Source organism: Apus apus, chromosome 4 (genome assembly GCF_020740795.1).
Source record: "Apus apus isolate bApuApu2 chromosome 4, bApuApu2.pri.cur, whole genome shotgun sequence".
Lineage (NCBI taxonomy): Eukaryota > Metazoa > Chordata > Aves > Apodiformes > Apodidae > Apus > Apus apus.
Genome location: NC_067285.1, coordinates 33,548,283 through 33,574,746, shown reverse-complemented (window position 1 = coordinate 33,574,746; position 26,464 = coordinate 33,548,283). Strand labels below are relative to the sequence as shown.

The window sequence follows — 26,464 nt, the reverse complement described above, 5'->3', positions numbered from 1 at the left end:
CTTCACCTTTCATGACAGGTTTGTATATAACAACACAGAGCCATACCTTAGCATACAAAAAGGTCCTACAATGTTGACAGGATCCAGTTACTTGAAATATTCCTCTTTGCTCTGTGAAAGCAAAACTGCAAAGTATTGCCAGGCTTAAATTCTGCAGTTAATTCAGAGAATTCGTCGCTTGAACTGAAAGAGTGATTTTCCCAAGCCTGCTTCCAGCAGATACATCTTCCTTCTCCACTTGATCTTCTTCACTTCCCTGGCTGCTGTGATGAACAATTATGTTACAGAGAGGCTCAACAAACTTGTCTTGCTAATGGGAGGACAGAGCACAGGGCCGTGTGCCCTCCTTAAAAAGCTCACCATTGAAAATCATTCCAGCAGGCGGTTTCTAGCCGAGAAGTTAACTGGCCAGCCTGCTCTTCCCAAGACTGCACCACTGGGGTGCAGGGCAGAGGGAGAGCAGCAAGAGGCATTTACAGAAAGTCCAAGTCTTTCTTCTGAAGGGATTCAAAACAATTTGGGAGGGATGCTCTGCAAGGCACACATCTCTGGGATCAGACTAGAGGCTGCTCCAAAGAACTTAAAGACACCTACACACAGAGTTCACTATTTCACCTACATAAGCTGAACCTCTCCCATGCCCAGGCCTTTAAATTCTGCAGCTTTCTCAGGCTGATCTTTCTAGACCTATCTGGAGCATCCCATCTTCCCCTCTGTCTCCCATCACACCTGAACAGCCAGGCAGAGCCTCTTTCAGACACCCAAGTGTCACCCCCGTGCTGGCACTGTCTACCCTGTGCAGTCCTTGACAGGCTTTCTGACAACTCGTGGCATCTCCCTCTCTTGTTCGGGTGCAGAAAGGTGCTCTGAAGGACTCACACTGCAGATCCTGAGAGGTTTCTCCACTAGAAACAGCAACAGGTAAGAAAGGAGAGATGCTCTGAACCCTTGCTAGATGGAAGAAAAGGCACACCAAGGCAGATGACACGATTTCCTGGGATGTACAAGGTAACAGGAACACCATGCTCCATAGTAAATACATGCAATACTTCATATAAATATAGACATGATTAAATACCACTCAGCAGTAAAACATCTCCAGGTCAGCAATAAATCCCTCCTCTGCACAGTTACTCGTGCTCTAATCAGCAACGGAGACCCTGAAGTTAGTAAAGAAAAACATTTGAAGAGTCTCAGTTTTTATGGCAAAGAAATGAACAAAAAGCACAGAACGGGCTTCAGAAGTTCAGAAACACTTTATTTTGCCTTCTGCTATTTTCTTAAGAAAACAAAACAAAACAAAGTCTGCTTGTTTTAAAACCCATTCAAAAGGCTTCTGAGAGAACCCCCAGAGGAGTAAGGAGCAGATGACATTACAACAGTGGTATGCAAATGGTCTTTTCCCCAGGAAATATAAGATTTTTTGTGTTCATATTGCAGTAATTACAGCTTAACAATTAAGAGGACTATGATCTTATTCACCAAGCCTAAAAAGCTTTAGGTAAGACATCTCAGTCATTGCTTGGATAACATTGGAGACATTTCTTTGGACAGTTATAGCTTGTGATTCACTTGGAACAGTTTCCTAGGGGTAAGAAGTAGTCTGGAAATGGAAATCCTACCGGGTCTCCCTTTGGAAAAGAACTGCTGTGTCTTATCAAGTACATCACCTATGGTCCACAGTAGGAAAAGTTGCGCTGTTAGAAACACAAACTCACTCCCTATTTGTTATGAGCTGGATCCAAGAAACAAAACGACCTATGCCAGCATCTCCAAAATTCACAGTCACCCTGAGACCAAGTTTAACTTCCACTTCTCATTCATCCTCTATCCTGCACTGAGCCTCGCCCTCAGATGCTGAAGAGCTCCAAACCCAGGTCCCCAGGCCTGGCTCACACCACCCCTACAGCACTGCCAATGGCAGGCATCAGATTTGCAAATCTTCAAGCAAGTAAAATGCAATGTGTCCCCCTGTGCCCAAAAAACTTTCTCACCTTCTTCTGTCTCCTATCTGGGGTCATAACTACACATCAAGGGTGCCAGAGACTATTCAAGGCTGTAACGTAAGATGGGTTACTGGAAAAGCACAACTTCAGTGTAGGCAAAAGGGGCTTTCATACACAACTCCAACACAGGACATGCAAACCAGCAGTGTGTGAGCACCTGACACGGTGATTCTGCACACGTGAACCCTCTGCACACAGGCAGGTTTGACTCGGATGAGCATCAGACTTCTGTGGGGTCACAGCGACTCTCAGCATCCATCACTGTGTATCTGGCAAAGCCTGATATAATCACATTGGCTTTGATGCAGCGGGCTGAGGTTTTCCTGCTCTGCAGATCCCCCTGCACCAGATGCACCCAGACAAACTACACGCACCCTAATATCTGGGTGTTGTCAGCTTTGTGCCTCTGCTGAACTACATTAGGAAACACCAGGCATGGGGACCTGGGTGAAATCCACCCTGTTTGAATCTGACCCTGAATGCCCGGGAATAAAAACACACACACAAAACGCAGGCACCACTGGGATTAGGTTGCAGCTCTCCCTACACAATAGCTCTTCCCAAAGCACTAAGCCACCAGCCAACAGCATCTCTCTTCCAGAAAGAACCACTAAACACCAGTTAACGCACATCAAAAAAGTTTAATATTTTCACAAGTATCACGTAACACTAGTATTGGAGCTACTAGTGTGCAAAGTAAGAAGACTCTCTACCTTTGCAAAACCAGTTAGGCATGCAATTTTTCAGGTAGACACACACTTAAAGCTCCAACGACTGTTTGTGACTCACATGTTACTTTACAACATTCACTCACAGTGCACCATAATGCATATTGAAATGTTATCGATAGGTAGGGCAATCCAAATCTTAGGGGAGTGGAACAAGGACAAAGAGGAGTAGCCTGCTAATTTCCATCTACTTTCTGCAGGAAAAGGCAGCAGGGAAAACCATGCAGACATCTCAAATCCATTTTTGGTAGAAGAGTGGGGATTAAGGGCTCCTGTGTGGTCTCCCTCTTTGCAGAAAGTGGCGTGACTTGCAAACGTTGTTCAACGTTTGCCTTCCTGACTGCGGCTCAATTTAGGTAATGCAACAGGTAAGCAGGTATAATAATGGCATCGACCTGACAGAGGACAGGATACACCAAGTGTGTAAGATCTTTGCTGCTGCTTTAAGTCCTTGCATAAGCTGGGTCCGATTTTGGCTTTTGTGGTTTGCTCAGTTTGTGCATCCAGGTCCTCAGAGGCAAAAATATCAAAACCAAATCCTCGTATTCCGTTCTGATCCCTAACTCTACCTGAGCGTTTGTGTTTTGAGTGGCTGCTGAACAGTATTATTAAAGCTTTGTGTGGAAGCAAATACCCATTTAAGGCGAGAGACAGAAGTTCACACATCCGAGTGACACTGTCTAGCTGCAGGTTCTGCAGAAGGGCAGCTGCAGTGCCCTGATGTAGACTAACAAGAAGAGATAGAAAATATTCTCAATAAGAACTCTTAAAACAGAAGAACACAGCACAGCCCACCTCGGGACCATAAATCTACTGACTTCTCAGGTCTGGAGATTTGGATTACCCCAATAGCCAACCGCTTTGTTGGACTCTTTAGGGGTTCCTGGCCAAAACGTGACAGGTTTTGCCCAGTAACACAGCACTATTCACAGAAGCAATGGGAAACACCAGTGGAACCAGATCTGTGGGACAAGGGCGTTTACTTTTACCATGACAAAACAGGCATCAAGGAAGCAAAGTAAGCCGCGCTGTCAGGTCCCACGCCAGAGTTACGTGCGTGCACAGCGCCGACACACCATGTTTTCACAAGCACTTTATACGGAACAACAGCAGGTAGGTATGCAGGAGGGAACTGTTGCTTCCCCCTTTGCTAAAAGCATCAACACCCAGGTCTGGTGGTCAGTGTGCTGGCGGGGCACCTAACAGGGATGCTGCAAAGAACACATTTGGTACGGTGCAATGGGAGCTCTCAACGCACATCACTTGGCTGCAATTTCGTCTCAGACAACAACTGATTTTTTTTTTTTTTTTGACAGCTGCAGAAATTATAGACTGATTTTTCCATGACCTACAGATGGGGGAGGTACCAACAAGGTGAATAAGAAACATGCAGATTGGGGTCCAGAAACAGGAGATATTATTAACAGCACACATTCTATCTTGTATCCTATTTTTTATGTCATTAGTTGTACTTTTAATTTATTCTCTGTGTGTGTGTCCCTCCCACCCTCCCCCTCCCCGACAAAGCAGTGAGTTCTGGGTTCTTTTACCAGTTCTGACTAGGCAGTCGCTGCTTTATGAGAAAGTGCTCACAAGACAGAATGGGGGCTGGGCTGGTGGGGCTCAGTTCTGCTCGGCGTCGCGAAGCCGGCATCCCACCGCCGTGATCAGCGCCGCCCCTTTCCCGCTGCCGTCCTCCGACAGCAGGAAGGTCACGTCGCAGTTGGGTGCCAGGTCTTTGACTGTTTGGTGCATGATCCTCGAAAAGCTGCAGAAGGAAAGGATGGCAGTGGGTGAGGGAGGGCCCGCAGCATCTGCTGTCCAGGCCTTTGCAGTGCTCCCCCTGCTTTGGCTGGGGAAAGAACTAAAATCATAGAATCACCAAGGCTGGAAAAGACCTTTAAGATCATCAAGTCCAGTTTATGATGGGAACTAGGATGGATTTAGAGACCTTGAACCAGTGGGAGTTAAAGGAATACAGAACTTGCATCCCACCTTTGCTTCTCTGTCTTAACTCAGACTGCTAGTACCACAACACAAGGGAGAGAAAGATCATGTACAGTTGTCTCCTTCCCACCCATCTCCCTCCACGCACATCAGAGATGGGCACTAGTCCTCTCCTCCTCTTGCTGCCACCTCTTCCAGACTCCTGCCATGGCTTTGCAGCCACCCATCTCGCCTGCACCCTGACCAGAAACATCCTCCAAAGAGGCACCAGGCATTTCAGCACTGCTCTGCCATTGCCCTCACATAGCCAAGAGGTCCTTCCCTTGCTGTGCAGCTTCCAGCTTGTTCAGCAAGCTGCCTCCCCTTCAGTGTGTCACTGCCCCCAGAACGCTTCACAAGCCCTTCTTGATCCTCTCCTGGACCTTTAGAAAGCCCTGACCCACCCCTGACTAAAACTTCCCCAGCTCTTCTCTGAGCAAGCAAGAGAGATCAGGTTGGTGCACCGAGAGAAAGGATGTACCAGCAACGCGCTACAGATCGCAGGCAAACAAATGCTGAGAAGGTGAATACTCACTGTGGGTGTAGTTTGTACAGTGTCCCATCCACACCAACTGTTATTTCCAGGTGCTCTAATCCTCTGTTCTCCCTAATTTTATCTACAACTGCAGCCATCCCGGCACCGCACAACTGAGCTGCTCGCCTGGATACAGCTCCGCAGACGGTCTTGACAATGATACTGTCGTCGCAGGTGCTGTTGAGCCCCAGCTGCTGGAGGATGGCTCGGACCTGCAGCAAAGCTAACCTGTCACTGCAGGAGCAGAAGGACACAGCATTACATGAGAAGTTTCCCTCAGTCAAGCCACTGCCACAAACCCACACCAGACAGCAGCCTTTCCTGACAGCGCAGGGGACCTCAGGGAATGCCAATTCATGCACACCAGCAGCATGCAAGAGGGGCACAGGCAGCAAGACAGGCTCTGGCTCCATCTCTGCATTGCTTCCCTTTCCCTTTTCTCCCCAAAGGGCCTTCCAGGAAAATACTCTTAATGACCAGTTCAGGGGTTTAACCCCCATAAGGTCTCAACAGGTTTAGCATTACCTTAAAATGCAGAGTGGGAGCAATAGACACAAAGATACCCAGTAAAGAAGTGCTCATTCAGCTAGTGTTTGTTCAGTTCAACAACCATAGTTAGACACACACAAGGGGCACAGGAGTATGTCTTGATTTTGAAGCAAGCAAATAAAATCATACGGTAAAGGAACCTTTGACAGCCCTTCCCACGATTTAGAAATAAGCATTGCTAGAAATTCAGATGATTTTGCAAAAAGTCCTTCTGGACATGTGCAGGCTCTTACTGCAACCAAAATTATCTCTGGAGACGCAAGCGAAGCTCTCCAGCCGTCCCTCCCCTCCAGCAGTGTCACCAGATGAGCATGACCCACACTTTTTCACCTTCCACAACCTCCTGCATAATGCTCTTACCTCTCAATCTGAGAAAGAAACTTGGTTTCAAAGATATGTCTGGTCTTCAGGGTCTCTGAAATCTGGCCTCTGAACAGGAACCCCCGCTTGGTGAAGTCGATCAAAATATTGCGGACGATTTCCCCCAGGTACATCCCACTGATCATCTTCTCATACCTGCAACAAAAGGCAGCAGCACAGCTCAGAGGGATGCTGCCCACATTTGCAAAGGTGGCACTGGAGCTGTATTTTTTCAGCCATGTGTCCTGCCTGCACACACTGGGGACATGAAATATGCAACCTGATTTACACAGAAGGGCCATTTAATAGACAAATCGGGCAAGCAAAAGCATGAAGACTCAGTGGGAAGCCTTGTGAGCCCATCTACAAACACTTTGTCTAGTCCTCACTACCACATTCCCCCAGCCAGGCTGTTGTTAATGATGGCTGCTGTTTCTCCCAGAAAGCCCAATGCCATGCATCCCCCAGTGGACCCCATGGAAAATTCATCTCCACTGCACAGCATCTGGGTACACTCTTGAGGCATGGCTCAGACCTTCAACAGAAAAAGCTCCATGGTTCCCTGCAACAAAATTACAGGAAGAACCATGAGGTACAGCCACTGTGAGTGCAGCATTTTTAAGGGAATTCTGTGCTGCAAAACCCTGTGAAAGATAACAGATTTGAAAAGGTACACCTGGCATGTACACCTCTATGTAAACTAGCAAGCTCAGGGGCCAGGGTTGGTTTAGGCTTTTCAGTGAATTCCAGCAGGCAGCCAGTAGTCCAAAAACAACAGAGAGCATGTTTTTTCTAAGATGTCTGGAACCCCTCTTGCCCCACACTTTGCACACAGGGCTCAGGTTTCCCACTTGTAGACAACAAGGAGCAATCCACAAACAATGCTCAGCACCAGTACAGAGCAGCCCTGTGCTGAAGAGGGCTTTACACTTCTTTTCCAGCCTTATTCAGGCTTGAATGAATCATTTTGGGGTCTGTGAGTTGTGCCCTTACCTAGGAGAACTGAAAACTCTTCCAGGTATTGAAAAGTGCATTCAGCAATACCTCCTTTATTCCTCCTCTTGAAGCTCTAAAGCAGGGTTTCTGGCCTGGATTGAGTGGAGCCCAGCACACCACCCCACTGGAAGCAGGCCACATAGTCCATTTAATACTATGAGCACTCTCAGGCTTGTACCCTGCAACTGCCCTCCCTCTTGAGTGCCTAAGTCTCTCTGGAATAAATTATCCCCCCTGGAAGTCTCCACTATTGCCTTTGGCTGCTTACTCCATGCCAGCTCTGCTGCTGCATCAGGCTTGCTCAGCATCCGCCTCTCTGGAGCTGTTTGAGCCCTAACCTCTAAAGAGCTTTCCAAAGGACCTGCCAACTTGTCTGCAGCCCCCAGGTTCTGAGGCAGATTTACTCGGGTCACAAAATCTTTTTCAAAGCTCCTGGCATCAAAGCATTGCCGCAGAGAAATTATGGAAAATTGCAGTCCAGGCACAGAGCAGCCTCAGCTACTTTCATCAGCACTGGAGACACCACTTTGTCAGCCACCTCTTTGTCAGCCCTTGCTTAAAGGGGCCAAGGAAGCACTTGCCCAAACAAGAGCTGGACCCCCAAAATAGTATCCTTCCTCCAGGGCCAAAAAAGGCAGGTCCTCTAACATGACATGTTTCATCCAGAAAATTCCCTGAAGCTGGCTGCAATGGCTAGAAAGCTCCCAACTAGTTCATAGTGAGCAGCTCCAAGCCTGCTGGCTTGTCTAGGCTGAGGACTTCTACAAGCAGAGCCCTCCCACAAAGAGTTCAGGTAAAAGAGATTAAACTGACACCAGGAGCAAAAGAATGACAAGCCATCTTAACTTCCTCAGTACAACAAAGGATGGGGAAAAAAGGTCTTATAGTAACTTCAAGACTTCTGAAGTTCTCACCCAAAACCCTGCTGCAGTCCCATGGCAGCAAATAAGCTGCAAAAAAGCAGCAACCAGGAAAAGCACACAAGAGGGAGATTGCACAGGACACCAGGGCTGCAGTCATTTTGGACTCTTATCCTCTCTGTTCTGCAACAGGGAGAAATCTGGTTCTCTCTTAAAAGCGTTTAAGGCAGCCTAGCTTATACTTAGCACACCATTTATCCCACATTTATTACCTTTGCTTTCCAGCATTTAGTGAGTAGTCATCAACAGCTTTGTCATATATTGTCCTGATATCATCCAGGCACCCATTATCCCCAAACGCTCCCCACTCTGTGTTCACGCACATCCGTCCTTGCTCACCATCCACCATCTCTATGTTTCTCATCTCTTCCATGTAACAGGCATTGCTGCCAGTTCCTGAAATAAGAAAATACTGAAATTACCCTTTGGTTGGAATAAAACGACACTAGAACAAGCACGACAGCCCTGACAAACCTTTCTGAGGGATCTTGAATGTGCTTTTTCAAATTACGAAGTTGAAAAATCCAGTTGAAATGTCACAAAAAACACAGTCTTCAATCATCCTGATTTGAGGGAGATTACTTCTGTGGTGCACTGCTCAGGGTGGCTCAGAGAAGAAGGGGCTCACTTAGGCCAGCTGGGCTGAGGGTCCCATGCTACAGGGAGGAGGCACTTCTGGCACACCAGTGCTCACGATTCTGAACCCAAATCCACAGCAAGCAAGCAGCTGGATTTTGAATTTGGAACCACATTCCACAAAACCCACAGACACACAGAATTCAGGGGAAAATTTGCTGAACCAAAAACCTCAGCAAGTTCTGAGGCATCAGGTAAAGAAAACCCCAGGGGCTCCACCAGCTGATTGCAGGGTACCGTGCAGTTCTTGCTTGTTTGTTGGTTTTTTTTTTTAATTCTGATTCAAACTGCTTCGACTGTTTCTTCAGCAGTAAAGCTCCTTCCATGTTGAAATTCCACCGTATTTCATTCTGCTTAAAGGGGGTCCTAAGGAGCATGGCAATTACGAAGTATTCTGTGTACACAGAGGCCTTAAGGACTAAAGCTTTATTAGCAAAGAGATGCAGCTTTTGCTGCTACCTACCTGGGGCAAAACTCTCATCTAACCCCGTATCACAGATTCTGCATCAATTAAGTCTGTTTTCCTGTTGTTTGTTGGGGTTTTTTTAGGCTACTATATCAATAAAGTCTGATTAAAAAAAAAAAAATAAAGAGATCCTCCCACATCATCCCCTTGCTGCAGGAGAGCTGAGCCACAGCACAGGGCTTGGGGGCAAAAGTCTGGGCTTGCAGACTGAGACCCACATTGGCAGGATGAAACCAGACCAGACCCAGCTGGGGACCATCAGCACTGGCCAGCTTCCTGACACTGAGCCTTGTCATCCAGAGCAAGCTAAGTAAGGGCTGCCTGAATATATGGATACCTCTTAAACACAGGCTGTTAGACTGACTGGCTTTTAAAGGCTCTCCTGTTGCTAGCAGATGAAAAGCTGAGACCTGGTCTCCTCAGTGACAGCTTCCAAAGTATTCAGCAGTGGAGACTCAAAGCATTGGCTCTGCTGAGCAGGAGAGGTGGCTCTGGGCAGACACAGGGCACAGCATGACATGAACTCACTCTTGCAAGAATATTTTTGCCTGCCAAGCAACAATGGGACAGTTCACCCACCTCCCTGCTGTGAGGAGAGCAGGGCAAGCACAGGCTCATGCAGACTCCTCAGAAGACACCATCAGTCTGGCCAAGAAAATTCAGGCAGGGCAGAGGGAGCTGTTAGAGCCCCGGGGCTTTTGCTCTCATTATCCCAGATGCACCCAGGCCACCTCTGACCCCCTGCTCACCAACACACTGGCTGGAAAGCTTATCTAGCAGGGCTGCAGCAGACAGTCCTCAGAGGATGCTCTCAGCACCCCAAGGACATGCTGTCCTTCCTGCAGGGAACTCTGTCCCTGAAAACACAGCACTGATGGAGCTGCGCCGACACGGCTGCCTACCCACGCCTCACTGTGCTGACTCACTCTGGACATTTTCCAGCTGTCTAGAGGAGAACTGGGAGGTGTTTGATTTTCCTACCAGCCACCTTGCAACTGAGAGCATTCTTAAAGCTTACAGGTGCCTCGTCCCCTTCTCTCCTGCTGAAGAAAGCTTATTTCTCTGGAGACCTTTGGGAATTCTCACCGCCTTGTGCCACGGGCACCCCAAGCCTGGCATTTCCCAAGGCATTATTTCAGCTGTCTCACTGCTGGGAAGGGACCTGACAGGAGCTGCCCTTGGTCTATCAGAGCTTTCCATCACATGCCACTTGGGAATTGTGGCTGTGCTTTACAAGTTTATTCTGAGATGCTCAGGGGAAGCTGGGGGCTACCTAAACACCCCAGCAGGGAAACTCCTACAGGCTGAACTAACAGATACTCCTGGAGCTGATGAAGGTACCTGTCCCCACGTGTGCTCGATTCCCAAGCAGCATACTGCCTTTTCCCAGTTAAAACTGGCAGCATCTGCTCAGCATTACAGCCTGTGCTTACCTCAACTGATTATGCACAGAACTAAGCTGGCTGCTGAATTCTGCTCTTAATTCCTGCACACAGCTTGGTTCTGAAGAGAGAGCTGTTAATCTCACAATCTTTCTCTGCTGGACACACCAGCTGTATTTTCAGTTAACCACAGGGATGTCTACACAAGAATACACATCAATGTGTGCTGTTTAATAAGAAAGTGCCAAATAAAAAGCAGTCCTTACACGTACCCACAATGAGTCCAATTTCACAGTTTGGGTCTTCATAAGCACAAGTCATCATTGTGCCCACTGTATCATTCACCACGGCCACCACATCCAAGTCAAACTCCTTTGGAAGAGAGAAATAAAGCAGTGAGAACCCTGAGCTTGTGGCAGCCTCTCACACCAAAGAGAAGATGAAAGGAGTACACCATTGGGAACTCTGTCAAAGCACACTGGAAACAAACAACTGAAAGCACCAGCCTGATTTTACACGTGCAGAAACAGGAACCTGATCTACTAGCAGGTAGCTAAGGCTCCTCGCATGCTCTACCTACAATAGAAAGTATATTCTTGGCTGTTCTTTTTGGCTTAGATATAATTAAGCACAGATCTTGCATACAGGTATATGGTAGAGTGCTACCACCACTCTGTATTACAGCAGATTGGTAGGAGACCCCATAACAAAGGTTTTTAAGATCCTCATTCCACTTACTAATAAAACTCTGCTAAAACAAATGCTCTCCTATTTTCTTCCCTTCCTAGAAAGATTCAGCTAAGCTGCTTGAGGCTTCTTCAAGAACAAGGGTTGGGAGGGGGGGGAACTCATTTACTGTACACTGAGGCATATCCCTGCAATTACTGCATTGAAAATTCCTGCCTTCTTCATGCTCTGATGCAGTGAAAACTGCCAGAAACTTTGAAAGAAGCCTTGAAAATTCTGCCAAATTCAGCAAGTTAGATGTCTCTGGGGAAAAAAAACAAAAAACAAACAAAACAAACCAAGAAATGAAACAAAATCCCCAGTGTGTCTCATTTTGAGTAGCTATTTTGGTTTAGAGCTGAACTCTCCCCTTTTCCACTGCACACCCTCTAGACCATCCTATGTGGTGGTCAGGCTACATGCCAGCATCAGAGCCAGCATAGCCACATGGCACCAGGGGCTGCTGGACTTGCTGCAAGACAAACACCTCCTGTGCAGGACAGCAGACACAGCCCATTTCCTCAAGGCACACAAATGCTGTAAGAGGGAACCAGCCTGACCCACAAGGTCCATCAAGTCTGGAAGGGAGAGAGAAGAAGGAGCAGAAAAAGAAAACAAAACCAAAAGAAAACTTGCCTCTCTTCTTTTAATTCCTTCTCTAAGCAAATACACCACATCTTCTCCCTCACAGTCTGTAGCTTTGAAGCCTTTTGTCCAATTGAGAAGGATACCCTAGAAAGAAAGAAAACAGGTTATGGAGATTCCTGGTGCACTACAGATTGCCCCCAAAATCCTACAGTCTTTCGAGGGACAGTCACTCAGCATTTCTATCTTACAACTTCCCTGCATTTCCTCTCCTCCCTAGCCCATGAAAGCACAAGATCACAACATTTCACACAGGTGACCATAGGTTATCCCACAACACACCTCCAACCCCACTTTCCCAGTAAGTGGCCATGAATATTTATGGTCAGCCAGGACATGGACCCACAGAAGCCCTCAGCTCAAGGAGGTTTTCCTCTGTTCACCAAGATGGGTGCTACATTCTGCTGAACAACCTGTCTTCTCAGTCACACTCCAAAGTCTATGTGGCTTGACCAAGTCTCCTATCACCAGCAAGATTACAGCACTTTAAAGCTGGACATTTGAATGCTGCTCCTAACATCACTGCCTATTTCCTCCTTCCTTATATATGAATATTCATCTTATTTTTCCTAAGACTCAGGCTTTACTCTGTACACTTGACACTTCAAATGCTTTAGTGAAGGGTTATACAGAAGAGGCTCTATGGAAAGGAGTATCTCTTTATATATGTGGAATTTGCATCGAAAACTACTAATCATTCCTGGTCTCCAAATTCCCAGAGCAATGTCACAAACTCCAAAAAAAAAAAAAAAAAGTGTGACAGAAAATATGTCTTTCTTCAAAAAAGAGTGTTAAGTAGGCAGGAAACTATTAACAGCTGCACAGGTGGACCTGCTGGAAGTATGTGGCAGTGAAGAATTTAAACATGAAAGCAAATTAAAAAAGGGTACACTTGAAAGGGACATGCTGGAGGCTACACTGTCACCTGCAGGGTGACATAGCCAAGAAGGCCCTGGTCCATCCGCTCCACCTGGGGACACCAGATCAGCTGGGGAAGAGGAGCTGGCACCAGGGATGGGTTTTTGCTTACTGCTCACAAAACCAGAGAAGTATCACAATCCAGCACATTTATACTATTAGGAAAAACATGATGCCTTAAAAAAGAAAAGGGATATCAGCAGCATAAAAAATGTAAATGCTCTTATCTGTCATAGCCATAGGTTGAGCAGCATTTGCATTACTAACTTTAAAGGAATTATTTCTAGGAGCAGCTGTACAGGTCAGAGTCAGAGCATGAACCCCCCCCTTGTACAACCTCCTTTTAAGTGTCATATAAATGACATGCAGGCAGAGAAACCAGACCTAGCATAAGCACAACAAGTAGATTCTGAAGATAGCAAGGAACTTACAGCATCCAGACTGGTCTGCTTGCAAGGGAAGGAAAACGTGAAGCCAAGAGGAAGACGTGCACCTTTTATCCCCATATAATCCAGGAAGTCAGAAATGCAGGTGACGATGTGATCAAACAGCTGTAAAAAGAGAGGGAAGCCATGTATTTGAAATGGTACACGTTACGTGCTCTTAAGAAGGTATTTAAAAAGTAGCAGTGCTGCAAAAGAGAAATACAAACACTCACCTCTTCTCCTGTTCCCTGCATCACCTCTATAGGAATGGCATAGATCTTGTTGTGCATCTCTACTGTTCTCCTTTTACCGCTGCGGATTTTCACCAGCAAAACTCTAAAGTTTGTCCCTCCAAGGTCAAGTGCCAGGAAGTCTCCATTCTCTGTAAACAAGTATTTAAAGAACCATAAGCAGAATGTTAAAAAGTGCTTCTCCCAGAAAGCACTTAGATATAAAATCTCTTAGAAACTCTCAGCTGGGAAGATCTTCACCAAAGGAGGATTTTAGATACTGCTCTGATTATTCCAGACTTTTTTTTTGTTGTTCCCTTGTGGTTTTTGGTTTTGTTTCAAACCAACAAGAGAAAGAGGATCCATGCAATTATTCCCTGAGAAAAGGCAGAACTTTGGCCAGTCACCCTGAAGTGCAAAGAACTACCTAGGTTGTGTGCACATGGTTTGGAGTTATGAGCCCAGCTGCGGCTCTCTCCCTGTCTTGCTTGCACCCTGGGGCAAGGACAAGGGGCTGGGCTTTCCTCCTTTGGACAGCTCAGGAGGTTCCATTGCAGCACATCTGCTCACCCTCCACCGAACCCCAAACCCACATGGCTGGGAGCCCATTTTGGGTGCCCCTCACTCCAGCGAGGCCACTTCTCTACCTGTCCCATCCGGCGTGCTGCGGACGAAGGTGGGCAACATTTTCACTTTGGCGGTCTCGTGAGTCTTCTTCTTCAGCCCCGCTTCCATCTCTGCTCTCATCCTCTTCTTCACCTGCAGCAGCTGCTCGTGGGTGAGCTTGAACTCGGCCAGCGTCTCGTCGATCAGCCGGTGCTGCTCGGACAGGCGGTAAGCCACCGCTGTCACCATGGCTGCTCCCTTCCCGCTGCCGCTCTCCGACAGCAGGAACCGCACTTCGGAGTCGGGCACCAAGCGCCGGGTGGTTTTGTGCAAGCGCCGAGCGTACCTGAGGGGAGGGGAGGAGAGGGAAGGGGAGGATGCCGGCCCCACCGTCTGCCCCGCCTCTCCCACCGCCCCTCAGACCCCTGCTGCCAGCACAGACAGACCGCCCGAGGGGTGAGGAGCCACCCAAACAAACTAGCTACAGCCTCCCGAGGTTAGGAGAACTGCCAAGGAAGAGCTATTCTTCCCTGTGGGTTCTTTCCTCCTGAATTTCTAAGAAAAGCCAGCAAAAAAAAGAAAGCAGGGGGGTTGCATCAGGGTCTCATCCCTGAAATCTGACCCGAGATGGGAGAGACCCCCTGGCTCCAGTGCTGCTCCCATCTCTGCTCCTGCAGGCCGCCAGCTGCCCTGAGCTCACTGGGTTAGATGGCGTGGGAAAACAGTTCAGAAACAAAAATTGCCCATGTATGTTATCTTACCACACCCTGGACCTGCCTATCTGGAAAAGCCAGTCAAAACAGCATTCTTAGAAACTGTTTGTTTGTCAGAACTTGACATTTTTCTTTAACTAAGAATTTTTTTTTTCCAATAAAATAATACGGAAGTGAAAATGAAACTTTCAACATCCTTCTCCTTCCAAAAGTGTCCTCATGAACAACACTCAGCCCCCCCGGGCAGCTCCAGTGCCAAAGGGATGTCCTGCATGCTGTGCTTCTGCTCTCCATTGGTCCCCACAGCTAAACCTTACAGCCAGAGATTGGAAACCAACTTGTTATCACCAGTTATTGTTTACTAAATAAAAGCTTTTTACCCTGTGTGCATAAACCACACCTGCATGCTGCATATTTCTTCCATTTCTTTACTCTGACCTTGGAAACCCTTAGGGAGGTGTTTCTCTCCCAGCCCCAGCATCAGGGCTTGGACACTGGGGTCATTTTTGACACTAAGACTGGCACTAAACCTTGTGACAAGGAGCAGGTACAACCCCAGCAGAAGAGCTCCATTTCCTCTCTGATTTCTACATACATTTAAACAGCTGCTCGATTAAAAATTTAACTTTCACGATGGGGAAAAATAAGACAAAGCCAGTTTTTAAAAGGCCGCAGAAATGTAAGCACCAATTTTTTCCCCCTGGTTTCCAAGTAAATCTTCAGAAAAGACTGGAAAAGTAGGGTTCAGCACAGTCATTTTCAAAACAACCGAGTTTAAATTGAAAATGGAGATCAAGGTGCATTAATGCATGTCTCCTCAAAGCCAAATCCATAGGCACAAAGTAATATTTTGTAGGAAGAAACTCACCTTCCAAGGAGTCTACTGAGATCCCTTAAGGTATGTACTCAAACCATCAGCTCTGATTTTGCAGTATCCAATTACTCAGCGTTTTAATTCTTTATGGTTCTGTTGGTTTGTGGGGTTTTTTTAAACCTCACCCTACTTCTTCAGTTAAACACATCTCTCCTTTCCACTGAGCTCCCCATCCCAGACCAAGCCCTCACGCCCACGTTTCAAGGTGCCTCACCTCACCCCCAAACCACATGCCTGGGTGACACTTTGGGGCTTACAGGCTCGACACTCGGCAAACCCCACGGCAGGAGCAGAGGGACTCACTGTGGATGCATCTTGTAGAGGGAGCCATCAACCCCCACGGTGGTCCGGAGGCGACCAACCCCCTTGTTGTCCCGCAGCTGGTTGAGGATGGCACCCAGTGTGGAAGCCACCAGGTTGGCCGAGCGGAAGGACACGATGGTGCAGACGTGCTGGACGGCGATGCAGTCCTCGTGGGATGGCTCCACCCCCAGGCGGGTGAGAATTTCTTTGGCTTTGTTCAAACCCTCTTTGCTCCTACAAAGGAGACAGCAGCAAAGGATACTCCTTAGTGGAGAAGATAGAAAAGGCAAGACTGAGCAGCATTCAACCGTGGCTGTCCCTGCCTGGGGTTTGAGAAAGGGATTGGAAAGAAAAACTTCTTAGGGATCTGGGCTGGGGAGCCCCATGAATCCTGGAATAAAATGCTCTAAATATGCATTCATTCACAGATAGAATTATGGAGGAATTAAATCCTTTTTTCATCACACTGATCCTTCAACAGCTTCTCCTCTCTGGAGCAGGAAGCACTAGCCCCACAGCTCAGCCCAACATACACCTAATCCCACACTTATTTGCTCACGTGGCTTCAATTTATTAAGACCAACGTGAAAATCAAAAGTCTGAGTGAAGGTTGCCTAAGTGATTTCATCCTAATGGGTCTCTTTTCATTCAGACTTTTACAACCACACTGAATTTCTGCCTCTTGCACTGAGTTTTCCCACGTTAGCACCCAGCCTGAGAGAAAAGTTTCTGGCAAAACTTAGCCGTATCCAGCTTGGTCATTTCCCAGACAAAAGAGAAGGAGTTTATCCTGTCATTACCAACTGTTCTCCATGCATCTTTTTAAGGACTCTTGCATCGTGCTGGCATCAGCTAGAAATCTGAAGCTGCACAGGGATGTGCCCCCTACTTAGAACCAAAGTGCTCTTCAGAGAGTCAGGTGGGATTTCAGGGTTAATTTTGCTCTTAAATGAACATCTCTATGACTGCGTTTTTCTCATTGCTGTTCAACATGACATGGAACTCTGTGGTTAGGACAAATCAACACATACATTTAATGGAAAGCTGTTCAGGTAAGATGGTCTGCAGGGACAGGAGTAAAATGGGGCAGGAGGCAACAGGCATTGTAGAAGTCACTGGCTGTTCCCTTGCTGTTGCACTCACAATCAACATTACCTCTCAATGTGTGCACCACAGCAGCACTTCAAACAGAAAAGCCAGCCTGTGACTACAGTACCAACTATCCCAGTGATGTGAATTTTAAAAACGCAGGGGGAAGAGCCAGTAAGTACTGTCCAAAGGGGTGATGACACAAGAAACCAACTGGCACATAGCTCAGAGGTCGCCGTGTAGCACCCAGCACTGCCTACGAGACTGAATGCTCTGCCTTGTCACGCTTGTTTTCCTTCTGCCCAGCAATCCCGTGGATACAGCAAGGAGCAACCCAAGTATTTGCTAGGAGGCACCAAGCCAATTTACTCCCGTGTCCAGCTGCAGGGTAGCAACCTCAGAGTTTATGCAGGGAGGGGGTGAGGCCACAGGCTGTCTCTGCTGGGGGTCCCTACGTGCTGACTCTGCCACCTGCGTTGGAGGATGGCAGCCACCCCCAGAGCAGCACATCTGCCCCAAAAGTGAAAAGACATGCTGGAAAATTAGCACTCAGAGTCACTGTGAAGCTCAGGAGGTGAAACAGGAGAGGTACTCACTTTTCTATGGCAGAAACATGTTTTGTCTCAAACTTCCCTTTAGTGAGAAGCTCAGGGGTGATTCTCCCCTCAAAAAGCAGCCCCTCCTTGGCCATCTTCACCAGGATGAGCCTCACCAGCTCCCCCATGTACAGCCCGCTGACCATCTTCTCAAACCTGCAGAAGAGGACAGCAGCAGTCACCCACCAGTCCACGGGCAACACTGCAGGGCAGAGCCCCACCGTGCCACCCAGCCCAGCCTGCAGTTTGCCTCACCATGGGCAAAGCTGAGCTTTCTTCAGCTGCTGAATTCATAACACTAGTGGAAAAGGAAGCACAGGGTAGAAAACAAAAGAAGCACACAAATAACTGCCTCACTCACAGCTGCTTCCCAGGATTAAGGGATCCACGGTCGATCTCTCGATCAAATTCGGTCCTGATGTCTTCTAGCGACCCATCATCTCCAAAGGCCCCCCACTCCGTGTTAATGCACATCCTGCCCTCGTCCCCTTCCACCAGGTCAATGTGCCGCATCTCCTCCATGTAACAGGCATTGGTGCCAGTGCCTTTGGGGAAAGGAGACCAGAAGGTGCTAACCCAAGAGGCCAGGCAAAGGGAGAAAAGCCACGCGCACGCTGCAGCAGCAGCAACGCCAGTTACCAATGATCAAGCCAACTTCGCAGCGCTGGTCGTCAAAACCACAGGTCATCATAGTCCCCACGGTGTCATTCACAACAGCCATGATGTCTGCATCGTAGTCCTGATGGAGGAACAAAATGTTACTCGGACCGTATGGCTCCTCTGGAAAACATTTCTTGCTTTTTTCACCAGCTTGCTGACATCAACTCGTTTCAAGAGGAAGAGCAGACAAGTACTTTGTCTGATTATCACAGCTCATCTTTTTAAATATCACACCTGCTCTGTCTGCCAGTTCCCCATCCCACGTACCCAAGAAGGCAACGAGAGCAAACTAAGGCACCAGGCAAAAAATAAAACAGCAGTTGTGTAACTCCAGAGAGCAAAGACCTGCTCTCACCTAGGCACCCTTGGGCAGAAAGTTTAAAAACAAAGGGATATACATGAGAGAGGGAGGAACTCTGCAGTTAAACACCATGTCATGGAATACTTTGATGCAGTTGCTTAAGGAGTCAATCCAGAAAATGTTCCCAAGTTATGTGTTTCTCACAGAATTCACTTAAAACACCTGGGAGTTTTAACTCAAGTGAATATTTTGATACAAACATATAAGCAAATAATGCAACTTAAAAAGCTATCCAAATGACATGCACTCATTCCTTTCCAGCTGCTTCAGTGTCGCTCTACCTGACACCAAGTCTGATGATAGTAACTGACTACAGTAATGTTTTTTGGTTTTCTTAAGAGTTCAAAACTGCCCAAACAGAGCAAATACTGCCCAGTTTGCAATGTATTTGGATGCTGAGTAATCAACATATCACCTGGCTGCAAGCACCGTGTAAACCCAGATTCATTCCATTTCACACTCAGTGCCTTTTTATTTGTTTATATCAGCAACCTAATCACCTTCACCCTCTATAAAATCAGCAGTGAGAAACTGCAGGGAGCAACACAGCTCACTGAGCCTGAAATCCCCCTTCTCTCGTACTCCGCGCTTCTCCTGCTCCCAGGCAAGGCAGCTGCATGACTCAGCTGAGCCCAGACCAGGAGACACAGCTTCTCAGGAATGAGACATGTTGGTGTGGCTGTAAAGCTGTGACACTGACACACACACACAGCACTTTCTCAGGTTTTGGAGAGGGAGAGAAAGCTTCTGAAGGTTGCCAGTGACAAACCACCACACAGGAACTCAGCTTTGTGCTCCATTGTGCCAGCAAACAGCAGAACCCCGCATCTTCCCGCAAGAAAGCAGAGCTCCACCATCACCCAGATCACTCACACTCTCAGGTCAGGGACCTGAAGGGTGGTCCCTGACAAAGAAATGCTGAGGTACAGAGTTACAAAAAGAATGAAGGACAATTTACCCCACGTTTCTTGATGGCCCTGTTGAGCAGCCTCACGACATCCGCTCCCTCCACTCCGCTTGCTTTGAAGCGCTTTGTCCAGGTTATCAGAATACCCTGACAAAACAAGAGAGCAATATTCAACAGGACACCACCACAAGAAACTTTTTTTGTTTTTTTCCTCTTCAAAACCAGATTTTACACTTCAAATGCATTTTCAGGACTCCTTTCTTACATGACCAAACAACCCAACCTGAGGAAACCGGTGGTCTTTGATTCTCATTACAGTAAGCTGGAAGATGGGAAATTGCTTTGTCCTCACTTGCTACAAAACAGTTTGTTTACATTTTGTATTTCCAGCCTGCTCTTCTCCCTGTTACTCCTCGACAGTTTTTCTTGGAAAACCATTTAATCCTTTTGGGCTGTGGAAATTGACTGCTTTCAGAAAAAGCTGACTGTGCAGGACTGACTAAAGAGAAGGGGTGTGATGTTTGTACATCCAGGACCCGGCCGCAGCAGGGATCAGGCTGCTGCACATTTGCTGCCTGGAGTCCCAACTGTCCAGGCTTGTTCCACCACATGATCCTGTTTATGGCTTATGGCAAACAGAAATACTGGAAACGTAGCAATATATGTCACCAACTTTCAGCATGGATCAAAAAAGGAAATCCTGGTATTTAATTCCTTGTCTGCACACTGTCATAAAGAGCCTGCAAAGCCCCTGAAGTAACGGCTACATCTGATTTTTTTCTATTTAGATAATGCTGATTCAGGGCATTCAGGAAATACATAAGTATTAATAAAAGAAAGAGCATCAACAGGAAAGACAACTCAAATCAGCCCCAGCTTTTCATACCCATCACAATACTCACATCTCTCACAACAGGAGTTCAAGAAGCTAAAAACCAGAAAAGCTGACGCCTGTAGGCATAAGCAGCCATTGCCCAGGTACACATCTGCCCATATCTCAACTTAAAAATCAACCACGTCCCTGTGTATGTTCACCCCCTCAACTGGGAGAGTATTTAGCCCCAAAGCTACAGGGGACAGAGGGATTAGGGCAGCTCTTTCCAGAGCAGTAGTTATTCCTACCACTAAACCACAAACTCATTCTGTGCAAGTTTTGCCGCCGTGCCATCCTTGTTAGCGTCACTTAGAAGCCCAGCAAAGCCCTGTGCTGCTGTGTAGGAAAACCATGGGCAAAGCCTACTCTGCTGGCACAGCTTTAATGGTCAAATAGGCCCCTCGGTCCATATAATTTTTATCATTCACAAAACTGGGCAAAACACACTGGAGCAAGGAGCAGCTTTCCTCAGCACGAGCAGCCACTGTGCTGGAAGGATTTTTTTTGCTTTGCCAGCAAGGCCTTGTTGGCAGGGTCTTTGGAGTGCAGCAGGGTTGAGAGGGACCCAACCATTTCTCTGAGAAATCAGGGACCACCCTACCTCCTTCTGCTCACTAAGCATGAGAAAACAGCACCCAAGCCAACACAGCCTCGCAGAGGCAGCAATCCAGGAACAAATGTGATCCACAGAATCCAAAAAATCAATAATTTTCCAATGTCACCACTCGTTTCAAGTCTTTACAGGTCTCCTCAGGCCATCCCACATGCTCCCTGCCCACCCCTGGCCCACATAAGCACGACTTCATCTTGGTTGGCTTGAGCAAACCAGCCTACAAACCAGCACCTTTTATGCAGCCAAACAAATTTTCACAAGGGCAACTCAAATTCACACTCCCATCCCCAGCACAACTCTGCTGTGATCAGTAGTCTGAGCCTTAAAATACAATACAGCCAGGCCACAGAGCTGCACCAAAATCAACCCATCTCTTCTCAGCTGATGCAGGAAAAGGCAGCACTCTGCTCTCAGCTACATTCAGACCCTGAGTCAGTAAACCCCCTTGGTTTCAGCTCCCAGCATCACTCAAGAAGTATGAAATATAATAAAAACCATGCCCCACCTGGCCCTCCTCAGCACCAACACCTGGGAAGCTGTTGCACCAGGCTAGCCTAGAGCCTCACAAACTGGAAAAGCAGGTTGTGCTTTAGTGGTGCAACCTCTCCGTGTCTTGTGTGGATTGAACTTCCCTGCATTAATGAGTTACACCAAAATGAGTTGCCGAAGCAACGCTGTACCAGGAGGCTGCTGAGTCATTTAGGATATAATGAGCAAAAGAAGGAAAATACCACAGCATCCCTGTCTTGGGAATCACATCCATCACTTCATACAACATTGATCATTGCTACCCCTTTTCAAAGCAAGTTGCTTCCAGGTGTCCTGCCCACTGGGTCCCTCCCAGTTACACCCCACAGAGAGGTGAAAAAAGCTGCAGAGAAGGCAGGCAAAACCACTGCCAAGGAAACCATGACACCAAGGAGCTCATGCAGAGGCAGCACAAAACATCAGGTGTCTCTTCATCATCTGCTAACCAGCTCTTTCACACAGAAACACAAACATGAAAAATGAAGACTGACAGTGAAATACAACACTCATTTATCCCAAAAGTGAGACCTGACTGGGATACTGCTTTCACAGCAGTGTTGAATAACATGGCAGTTCTTCTGCATATTAAGAACATTGTGAAATCTTCTTACCTCATCTAGCTTGGATTGTCGACACGGGAAGGAAAATGTAAACCCTACTGGTAACTTCTTGTCTTTGATTTGTTGTTTCTCCATAAAGTCTCCCAAGCATTCAGCAACGTGATCAAAAAGCTGTAAAGAAATGAAAGGTATAAAAGCACCACGATTAAAGATACAGTTTCAGGAAGAAAATATTTCAAACTGCACATGAAAACTGCCCTGGTGAGAAGAAGGGAGAAAACATCTGCTCCAAATTGTTAAAGATGTATAAACAACATAGCTGTGAAAATACTCTCAGAGAGTGTATTTTAACACCCTAATTATGAAATATATTGTCCTTTTACACACTTAAATCTGCAAGCCATCTTTTACACCCAGATAAAGAGGCTCCTCCTGAAACTAGTGGCACGTGGTTCTCAATCCTCCCATAACCCTGCTACTTAACATTTGATGAGAACAAAACTGTTCTTTTAACCTTTCTATAACAGGAAGGAGCATCTCAAAAGAACATTTGGGATCCAGTCCCAAATGGATTGAGCAATTTCAAAATATACAGAGAAGATCTACATCTGCTTCACTCAAGGTCTGCTGAGCCAGAGCAGCCAGCAACTTTGCAGAAGCTGCCCAAAAGGACATCACCTCAAATCTATTCTTAAAGCACACAAACAAACAAAAGGAAAAAACCCAGGGGATTTGTGTAAATATTTCACATGTTTTGAGAAACAACCCAAAATGTAAACATTTGCTGCATTTTTTGTAATACTGAACTATGCAGGCAGCCCACACCAGGCTTGCAGACACCAACACCCACCTAAGCCACCTTGATAGCCCTTCAAAGGTACCCTATGACAGTGAGACCATGTGTGTCCCCAGGCATGCCAGGGAGCGTGTGGGCATGAAGATCAGGGATTTGTCTCACACTAAGCTATTCGGAATGCCCCTCAGGTCGATTGCAACACTCAAAGCCAAAATTCAAGCCCTGGCAATTGAAGCAACAAAAATACACATTTGTATCCACCAGTACCAAAAGCCGGGCACGCCTTGAACTGATCCACACCAGAAATGGATGTCAAACCTATTTGCAAGTCACCACCTGCCCCAGAAGGTAACTGTGCTTCACATTTTAACTCCCTGCAAAACAACCAACCAACCCACCCACTCTGCAGCACCCGTGGGACGAGGCCAGGAAAACCGTCCAGAAGATGGGGAATAATTGGGAGGGAGTACAAAAAGATATCTGTCGGTTGCAATTAGCCCGTGCAGCTTTATTAAGAGCAATTTCAGAGTCTTGGACAGCCAGGAAAACACCACAGACAGGCTGCAGTAATTACAAGAAAATGAAGAGGAGCATTTTGTGGCTCGAAGCAGGTCAAGAAGCGGTGTCTGTAATATTACAATTTAACACAACACCTTAAACCCACCCCCAAAATGAGGTCAGATTTGATTAAGCAGAGGCAGGGTAGGTTCCCAGGGAAATGGTGCCATTCATTGTTCTGAGCAAATCAAGGACATTTCACTGAGAGCACGTAGTGAAATGGGATGGTAAAGCAACCTATGCTGCTGTACTTCTGTAAGACTGTTTTCAGGTGTCCAGATGAGAGAGAGAGAAAAAGGAGTCACAAAAAACTAAATTAATAAACTATGACAACTTAGCCAGGAAGAACATAGAAGTAACAGGAGCTTGTATTTTTATCATGTTTTCCATCTGAAAGTACCTTGCTAAATACTCCATCCTGCTAAACTTTCAGTTGCTCCCAGGATTACAAGACAATAACCAGGGGCCAACCACAAAACCCTCAGGAATTCAGAAAGCACAACCCGTGCCACAGCTTGCATGGGTAAGTGGGGTTAACTATTAGCCACACTCTAGTCACTACAGTAGCAGGGTCTAGTTGGTGATGTACAGTCTGGCTGTGCTACTGTTTTTAACAGAGCACAGAGGGAAGGCACTGTTCAAAAGGAGAAAAGAAAGAGAGGGGCATTTATTAATTTTGGCACCATTCACAGCAGTGAGGTTTTCTTCCTAACTACACTCAAGGAAGCACCTGGATGTGCCTGTGCCCATGTGGACATCTAAACCTTACAAATGCTAAATAACTTTCACAGGACAACAGAGGCAAATTTACAAAGTTCCTGTGGGTTTCATTATAGCAGGGCAGGCAAACTGAGGATCAATCTCAATTCCTGCCCACCCACAGGTGTGTGGTAGGCAACAACGTGAGCCCAATACTGTATGGAGTGTCAGAGGGACAGACAGAGGGAATGCTGCAGCCAAGAGGAAGGAACCAGCCAAATTTTACACCTTTGTAGACCTGAAGCAACCCCACCAAGAGATGCTGAGCAACATGGTATCAGGCTTCATTTCTTCTTCTGGCCATGCAGTTGCCTGCTCTGGTTGGGCTCCAAGAAGTCTCCACAAGGATGCACTTGGCTGGCAGCCAGCAGACTTTGGCAAGCAGCTGAAGATCTGAGCTCAGGCTCAAACCCCTGAATGGGGAAGATTTAAGGGGCTAGGAAACCAGAGCTCCAGATGGGGAGAACAGCCACAAATCCATAACCTACCCTCCAGTGGCAGCAGGATACAAAAAGCAACACCAGAAATCAAGCCTCAAGGCACACTCCCATTCCCTGAGTTGACACTGAAGACAGGCTTCTTACATATTATACACCTGCTATTGCACTGTTAGGTCCAGGAGGGTTTTGCCCTTGACTTTGACACAGAACTATCTATGACTAGCAAAGCTGACAGCCTGTGCCTGACAGATGGGTAAAAATAGAAGTTTGAATGCAATGAAGTAGAAAACATCAAAACAAACCGTGCCAGTGAGGCATGAAGCCATAAATCACAATCCCTTCAATAAGCTGATTATGTATTACACTACAAGAGTACAAATCATTGAAGTTAATGACACAGCTTGCTGAAAAACATATTAGTAGCCTACCCCTCGTGGGCAGTGCAGTCCAAGCACTCCACAAATCTGGCTGAGAGGTGTCAGAGAACCTTCACTGTACACATCAGTCATAAACACCAAATCATCACCTGCCTGCTGTGCTTCCCTGTGAAGTCTCACAGCAAGCATTTTAGTCCTGGTTGGATATTGTCATGGGACAACTTCAAACCTGGATGCAATTCTCATGATGCTTCCAGTTCTCCTCTTCTTTTCCTGGCACTTAAGCACCAGGAGCACTGTCCCATCAGGGTCAGTGGAAGCCTTGCCCTCCTCTCTTTCACTTTAAAAGCCATGAGAAAGCCTGAGCTCCAAGCTGCTGGTTCCCAACAGCCAAATGGCCTTGAGACAGTAAAAAATTAAAACACAAACACAACAAAGCCCTGGAAAGAATGCAGACTTAATGTTTCCTTTTCTGGCCTCTCCCTATCACCTGTCCATCAAGTTTCACCTTAAGTCAGCTTGCCTTGCCTCCCTGGAACAGACACTTGCTCCCTGGGTGTGTTGCTTTTCCATCTCCAGCTCCCCAACGTCCCTTGATGGACAACCAACTCCATGCTCCAAACCTGCCCAGAGAGCCCACCCCACTTCTCTGCCTCCACCAGCAACAACAGGCAGCTCAGCTCCCCTCCAACACCATTCTGTGGAAAATCTGATGCATGATCTTTTGGCCAGATAACAAAGCAATAACATCAGGAAAAGACTTTACAAGAAAGGTATTTTACTGCTGTGGTTTGGATATCACAGCAATGCTTATTAAAAGTCATTATTGCCATCTACCACTCACTACTGCATAAGAATGCAGTATTAGAATGCAGTAAAGAATGTATTAGATACATTCATTAAGGGTATTAAGGTGACTACAGAAAATATATTATGGATTTATGCTGCTTGCACAATTTTTCTTCTTTTGCCTTTTTGTTTCTTCTTCTGAAACAAGCAATAAGTTTCCTGCAGGTCTCTTACACTCCTAAACAGCACCTCATTCTAGCAGAGAGTGTAAAAAAACTTGCTTTTTCCAACAATGAAAATGACCTGGTTTGTCTTACGCTGACACGGAGACAAATCTGTCAGTAAAACATTCATTGTAATCCACTTCCTGATCATAAAAAGCAAACTAATTCCTTCATATAACCCCATATGAAATCCAAGTAAATGGACCCAAATTTTTCCTACTCTTGAATGTGGAAGATGGAAAAAAAAAAGCATATAATTTATTCCGCAAAAATTGAAGTTGAGCCAAAACATTCTATCAGCTTCCTGTAATTTTTCTAAAGTACTCATA

General features: G+C 46.7%; 3 protein-coding genes across 20 annotated transcripts in view; 1 reads left to right on the top strand and 2 right to left on the bottom strand.

Moving 5' to 3' along the window:
- COL13A1 (collagen type XIII alpha 1 chain) overlaps positions 1-12,767 on the bottom strand; it is a 196,776-nt gene extending 184,009 nt beyond the window's left edge. For all 17 annotated transcript variants that reach the window (XR_007889270.1, XR_007889276.1, XR_007889274.1 and 14 more), the window contains exon 1: positions 12,759-12,767. The gene's annotated coding sequence lies outside the window, so the exon portion shown is untranslated. The remainder of the gene's footprint in view (positions 1-12,758) is intronic.
- Positions 1-26,464, top strand: part of CHST3 (carbohydrate sulfotransferase 3) — a 354,774-nt gene that overhangs the window by 246,966 nt on the left and 81,344 nt on the right. The window lies entirely within an intron of this gene.
- The window catches only part of LOC127383736 (hexokinase-1), a 37,944-nt gene continuing 12,717 nt past the window's right edge, over positions 1,238-26,464 (bottom strand). The window contains exons 4-18 of one of the 2 annotated variants that reach the window (XM_051617141.1): positions 22,244-22,363; positions 19,669-19,764; positions 18,329-18,428; positions 18,051-18,234; positions 17,690-17,845; positions 16,005-16,238; positions 14,156-14,460; positions 13,512-13,660; positions 13,285-13,404; positions 11,927-12,022; positions 10,837-10,936; positions 8,293-8,476; positions 6,165-6,320; positions 5,256-5,489; positions 1,238-4,502 (exon numbers count right to left, since the gene is read on the bottom strand). In XM_051617141.1, coding sequence (XP_051473101.1) covers positions 4,358-4,502; positions 5,256-5,489; positions 6,165-6,320; positions 8,293-8,476; positions 10,837-10,936; positions 11,927-12,022; positions 13,285-13,404; positions 13,512-13,660; positions 14,156-14,460; positions 16,005-16,238; positions 17,690-17,845; positions 18,051-18,234; positions 18,329-18,428; positions 19,669-19,764; positions 22,244-22,363 — 2,379 coding nt within the window. In that variant the 3' untranslated portion in view covers positions 1,238-4,357. Of the gene's footprint in view, positions 4,503-5,255; positions 5,490-6,164; positions 6,321-8,292; positions 8,477-10,836; positions 10,937-11,926; positions 12,023-13,284; positions 13,405-13,511; positions 13,661-14,155; positions 14,461-16,004; positions 16,239-17,689; positions 17,846-17,944; positions 18,029-18,050; positions 18,235-18,328; positions 18,429-19,668; positions 19,765-22,243; positions 22,364-26,464 lie in introns of those variants that run through there. The other variant, XM_051617142.1, reaches the window with a different exon arrangement.